The sequence below is a fragment of the Solanum stenotomum genome, chromosome 10 (genome assembly GCF_019186545.1).
Source record: "Solanum stenotomum isolate F172 chromosome 10, ASM1918654v1, whole genome shotgun sequence".
NCBI classification, from domain to species: domain Eukaryota; kingdom Viridiplantae; phylum Streptophyta; class Magnoliopsida; order Solanales; family Solanaceae; genus Solanum; species Solanum stenotomum.
In genome coordinates this window covers 42,389,501-42,396,210 of record NC_064291.1, presented here as the reverse complement: position 1 = coordinate 42,396,210, position 6,710 = coordinate 42,389,501, and the positions used below count along the sequence as shown (strand labels likewise).

The window sequence follows — 6,710 nt, the reverse complement described above, 5'->3', positions numbered from 1 at the left end:
TAGGATTTATTATAATTCAATAATAACCCTGAACAATATCAATTACATCAAAAAGAAAACACACTTTACTTCGTTATAGTGTTGAACTTGATTCTTCAATATCTTTATCATCAAAACTTCATACATTTGAATTTGTGCATTCCATCAATTCAAAATACCAAACTTGAATACTGCAGATTCAAATCATCTCCTTTTTGTTTCCTCTAAGATAAGGGAAATAGGCACAACCCCTGTAAAAAAAAATGTTTCATAAATAAATCAATTAAAACAACATTTAATTGAATACAAGTGCAACATATGAAGTTGTAACAAAATTACTTGAATCTGCAGAAATTGAATGTTGGTTTGATTCCTTGAATAACAAAAAGTCCATCTTCATTAATGTCGCAGATGACTTTCGCATATTTTACTAAGTGATTTGGAAGAAAGTAATATCCAGTATAAACACCATCAACAAACATCATTAACATAGTAGACGATACAGATTCTTCTTCATCATTAAGAATTGTAGCGTCTGCATGAATGAAATTCTTGGAATTCACTTCCTTCCATCCACCATTAGCTTCAATTCTGATAATGCTATGAAATCTGTCGGGTCGAGCCGGAGGAACCCAAACTCTAATTTCAATATCATCGTTGCACCTGTTTTCTATAACTGTGAGTTTAGCTCCCATTAATTTGCGTGATCAGTGCTCGTGTGCAGTGTATGTATTCAGTGCTTGTGTAATGGAAGTGAATTATGGAGATAGAAAACCTTGTTATAATATATAGGGGTGTAAAATTGACTTAAATATTTGATATAAACTCTAGGACTACTCCCTCCGCCCTTTTTTTACTTATCAAATTTTGACTTGACAGATCTATTAAGAAAATATTGATTGTTATAGTAAGTTTATCAGTTTACTCACTACATTTTTCAAAGACATTAATTTAATGTTAATAAATTGAAGGTATAATATCTAAAAAAATAATTTATCATTTCTTGATTTGTAAAAATGACAAGTAAAACGAAAAAATTGGACAAGTAAAAAGGAAACGAGGAAATATAAGGAACGCGTATACAAAAAGAAAAAAGAAAACACATATCAAATAAAACTAATCATTAGTTTGTGCACTTTTTTTCATTCTTCTTGTTGAAACAGTATTTATAAGGCAAGGAAAAAACAACCAGTAAGTTGAAAATTTTGCTCTTGCATATCTTTAATTTGCTTTTATACTTTTTGTACGGACAACAGTACTCACTTTAACTAATTTGATGCTTTAATTAATTTTCCTTGGTCAAGAAGCAACAAATATGGAAAAATTAAAGCTAGGATGAGAAGGGATTCTCTTAAAGTTGAGGAAATTACAACGACATCACATGAGATTCATCAAATAAGGATACATCAGATGGTTATTAAGCAAATATACTATTAACGTAAAATGACAACCTTTATATTACTTGGGCATATACTACTATAAAAAATATTGCATTTAGCTACGAACTTCATCGTAGGTCCATTGCTATTTTGCTTGTAGCTAACGCAAAACTGTTTTTGGAGATAATTTTAAGTTATACTAGTACTCATAAGGGAGTCTCCTATTTTTCTTATCTCAAGAGATCAATAATAGCATGACGATGAGAAAACTACTTTTGAATTGTTTGGAAGAGTTTGTTGAAAGACTACTTTCTCCTTAGAGACAAACCAATATATAATTTCCGTCTGCTGATCTTTTAACATAGTTATAATATTTGGTATAATAAATTATACGTCTCAGTTTAGAAAGAACTAGTAGAGGACTTGAGTTTTACCAATTACATAAAAGGCCCCTGTTATAAGTGTTGACTCCTGTATTCAGATTAGCAAACCAGAAATAATAAAAGATGAAAAGAAAAATAAAGAACTATCCGAGTCCACAGAACCCACTGTGTGTCCTTAAGAAATTTAATCCCCTCAAGTACCCGAGGTTGCAGATTAATTACTCTCAAGATAAAATGGATTAACCATTAAAGAAGTAGCGGTACCTCAAAATTCAATAATTTCAACGTACTCAAAAAGACAGCAGCGAATCACACACACAGACACGATCGATCGATTTTGTTTTATAAGAAATGTATGCAAAAGAAGGGAAGAATTCGATGCAGAAAATTGAGAGAAAACCTCTCTATTTATAGCCAACAAAGGGTAAGGTCACAACTCTTTGGAAAAAAAGACAACCTTTCAGAAAGGTCACAACCTTTGGAAAAGGCACAACCTTTCAAACGGTCACAACCCTTTAGAAAAGACACAACCTTTCATAGAGGTCGCAACCCTTCGGAAAAGTCACAACCCTTCAGGAGAGTCACAACCCTTATTTCCTATTCACACCTTTAAAACCCAACAATCCCCCACATGAATAGGGAATGACTATTGTTAAAACTTATGCATGAAAAATTATGTGATTCATAAGTAAAGATTGATTGCATCTGGATTAGTGGGTATCCCTTTGAACTTTCCATAGTGAACATATATCAGATATACTCGGTCAATCGGTAATTTGATATCTTTGATCCGTCGAGCTTTGGTGTATACCTAGACAACATACGTCACACAATCAACCCTTGAACTGTTTTTGGTTCTCATTGTTTTGTTCGTTTCAGCCATGAACACGTCTTGGTTTATAAGTGCATTGAGAACTGACCTTACCGGATTCTCCTTGAAGCGGCTTACACTTCACACTTACGTCGGTGATTTCTAAATGTGTTATCCCGTAGATACACCATTTGATATACCTTGTATCAAACTTAGAAACCATTAAAAAGTCCTTATGCCTTTATCCTGGTTACTGAACATTGTCTCATCATGAGAATGGACCATCAAATATGTTTTGACAATGTTGAACCGTCATCTATGACTTTGTTTTATCTCCTTGAACCTAGATCTTGGGATCTCCAGTCTTCTAGGTAGAGTTACCGCCACGATGACTTGTTCTCGGCCATAGTCCCATTCCCGTCGATGATCTCTCAACTCCCTCTCTAGTTAGGCCTTTTGTAAGTGGATCCGACACATTATCATTTGACTTTACATAGTCAATTGTGATAATTCCACTAGAGAGTAGTTCTCTAATATGTCTACGTCATATATGATGAGACTTTCCGTTATACATCATGCTCCATGTCCTACCTATTGCAAATTAACTCTCACAATATATGCATACTGGAGCTAAAGGTTTGGACCAAAAATCTTTCAAGAAATTTCGGAGTCTTTCAACTTCTTCACCAGCCTTATCTTGAGTGATAAGCTCTGATTCATAGTAGAGCGAGCAATACATTTCTGTTTGGAAGATTTCCAAGAGATTGCTCCTTCACAAAGAGTAAATACTTTACTTCATTTGAACTGGTGATTCAATTTGCATCACTATATTCTTCCAATACTGTTGAATATTAGTTATAATGCAAAACAATAGTTTTAAGTATGTTTTAAATGCTCCAAAACTCTTTTCATTGTCATCCAATGAGTTTGATTGAGATTACTTGTGAACCGACTCAGTTTACTAATAACACATGTTATATCTGATCGTGTACACTTCATGATATATATCATACTTTTCAATATTCTAGCATAATCCAATTTGTGAGTCACTGTTGTCTTCATTCTTTTGAAGTACAAAGCTCACATTTATTTGAGTCTTGACAATATTGAAATCCAAATACTTGAACTTGTCAAGTACCTTTTCAATCACATCAGTAACTTCAATGTCTTTCATATCGAAGTTATTTTCTAGTATATGCTTAGTAGCATTTATGTCAGAAATTTCTCTTTTGATGATCAACATGTCATCAATATAAAAACAAACAATGACCTTGTGATTTGGAGTGTCTTTAAAGTAAAAACATTTATCACATTCATTAATCTTGAATTCATTTGCCAACATAGTTTGGTCAAACTTCGCATGTCATTATTTGGGCGCTTGTTTTTAGTCAATAAAGTGACTTAACAAGTTTACAGACTTTCCTTTCTTTACCAGGAACCACAAAGCCCTCAGGTTGTTCCATGTAAATTTCGTCCTCCAATTCTCCATTTAAAAAAAATGTTTTCACAACCATTTTGACGAATTTGAATGCCATATATCGCAACTAGCGCAATTAACATCTATATTGATGTAATCCTAGTTAATGGCTATTATGTGTCAAAATAATCAAGGCTTTCTTATTGTCTAAAGCCTATGACAACAAGTCTTGCTTTGTGTTTGTCAATAGTTTCATCAACTTTCTTTTCCTTTTGTAGATCCACTTTGAACCCAAAGGTTTATTTCCTACAGGAAGATCAACCGACTCTCAAGTATGGTTGCTCAAGATTGAATCTATCTTACTATTGACAGCCTCTTTCCAAAAAGAATGAGTCCACAAAGGACATAGCTTCTTAGAATATATGAGACTCATTTTCAAGAAGAAATGTTACAAAAATAAACTCGAAGGAAGTAATTTGTTCATTGACATTTACTACGCCTCTTAATCTCTTTATTAAGTACATTCTCCTTTGGTTTGTTCCAAGGTCGTTTAGACCCTTCACTTGACTATCCGACGGTTCTGACTTATGAAACATAAATTGGCATGCTTTACTATTTGAAGCATATCTAATTAACATACAATCTACAGTCTTAGGTCCTATTTTGAATCGTTTGGGAATAGTTCCCTTATTTCCATTCCTCATATGGAATAGACTATATTGAAAATTGTTAGATCACTATCTTTCAAGAGTTATTGCTTGAATATACTTTAAGGGACGACAAACGATTCTCTATCAGGATATAGCAAAGCCTGAACAAACAAAACTTTTTGTTGCTCCCTTTCTTAACAAATATAAGTTTTTATTTTTTTACTTTCTTTACTAACAAACAAAACTTTTTGTTTCTCTCTTTCTGAACAAACAAACATTTTGTTGTTCTCTTTTGCTATAATGATAGCACCCCCACAAGTTTTGTGGTAACCTGAACTTAAAGTAGGACATTCAACATTTTCTTCAAAGTTTGGTTTTTTTCTGTCATCAATTTCATTAGATTGAGATGAGTATGTGCAATAATTTGATGGATGATTCAATTTTCCAAATATATTTCTGCAAAAAAAGATTCATATTCTCCATATCTACCACTTCTAATCATGACAATGATTTTCAACTTCAGTTTTATATTGCCTAGATGTTTCTGCCGCTTCATCCTTACCATTCAGCAAATAGACATAACAGTATCTAGTGCAATTGTCAATAAAATTTATGAAACATTTTTTCCCACCAAGAAATGGTGTTGACTTCATATCACAAATGTTAGTGCAAATCAATTCTAAGGGATTAAAATTCCTTTCAACAACGCATACTTGACATTTTGATTTATTGCACTAGAAATTAGGCAAAATTTCTAAGTTGATCAGTTTTTGCAAGGTTTTGTAATTGACATGCCCCAAGCGTTCATGTCACAAACAGTTTGATTCAAGCAAAGTAAGAACAGACATAAATACTGAGTTCGAAAAAACCTTCCGTGAGATAACTTTTTCTTACAAATATTTTGTTCTTTACTTTTTATAAAATTGTCACATACAGACACAGTTTTAGAATCAGCACCTTGCTAGATGTCCTTTCTAGAAAGACCTTTCCATAACATTCAATTTATATAGAATTACCATGACCATAGTCTTATAGGTCCAATAAGGGCAATATGACCCAATATGACCCAAATGTTTGTTTTACAACACAAACATAGCATATCACTTTTCACCAATATTCATGTCTATTCAAATAAATTTATTTTAATAGACATATCCTTTCATGAAAATCACAATATTTTAAGTGACACTTTTAATCAAAGAATACAATTCTTTTGAACGAGTAATATAATTTTGTGGTTTTATTCTAGTCATATCATACTAGTAAAGAGAGCCTCAACGACCATAACATCAAATATACTCCAAGAATTTTGTGGGTCATAATACAAGAATGTCATTAAATTTTATATCTTGTACTTTCAAATTTAAATTAGATAGTAAGTCTAATTTGTCTTTATCACAAATAAAGAACCCCCACATTTTAAATATGTTCTCAAAAATATTTTTCAAGTATTTGAAATTATTTTCCACATATTTTTTTCCATGCTTTCAAATTGTATACCATCAAAATAGACATTGGCAACACGAAGCCTTCTTTTGGAGATTTAATCCATAGAAACACCCATTGCAGGCACAAAAACCACTAATGTTATGTCACTAGTGTTTTTTTTTCCTTTCTGTCACAATTAGACAGATCACTTAGTATTTAGAATACTAACAATAAAGATTCAATCTTTATACAACTTGTTTCTAGTTTAACAATGAAGTTTTTATATTCTTCTAATCGTTAACCGAATGAACCTTGAATTCTGATGAAGTTTTAATATTCTTCGAATCAGTTCCACATTCAGACCTAGTAGTAAACCAAAAAGGTTTTAATCTCCAAAAACCTCAAATACAACACTGTTTCGAGCTAACGATGAAAATTTTATTTTTTTCAATCATATAGCCTTAATATCCCTGATGAAGATTCTGTACTCTTCAAGTCAGAATATTCATTCAAACAGAGTATTTAACAAATTGGTGAAGTTTCTATATTCTTCAAACCAATGCACAATCTGATTTGTTCGTAAAGTTCCTATATTCTTCAAACCAAAAGAGTAAAAAAAAATCTCCAAAAGTCAAACACAATCAAATTTCACATGGAGTAGAA

At 32.1% G+C, this 6,710-nt stretch overlaps 1 protein-coding gene across 1 annotated transcript; it reads right to left on the bottom strand.

The window, feature by feature from the left end:
• Positions 1-178: 178 nt before the first annotated feature.
• On the bottom strand, positions 179-706 carry LOC125842501 (uncharacterized). Its single transcript, XM_049521802.1, has 2 exons — positions 319-706; positions 179-230 (listed from the first exon to the last, which is right to left on the bottom strand). Exons 1-2 carry the CDS (start codon positions 672-674, stop codon positions 179-181), a joined length of 408 nt encoding a protein of 135 aa, XP_049377759.1. The 5' UTR covers positions 675-706.
• Positions 707-6,710: the final 6,004 nt, after the last annotated feature.

Bases quoted from the DNA above. Each gene is read 5' to 3' on its own strand.
- LOC125842501 (XM_049521802.1), bottom strand. From the start codon at position 674: ATGGGAGCTAAACTCACAGTTATAGAAAACAGGTGCAACGATGATATT. The intron at 231-318 runs GTAATTTTGTTA...TTTTTTTTACAG, and splicing joins TTCAATTTCTGCAGATTCAA to GGGTTGTGCCTATTTCCCTT.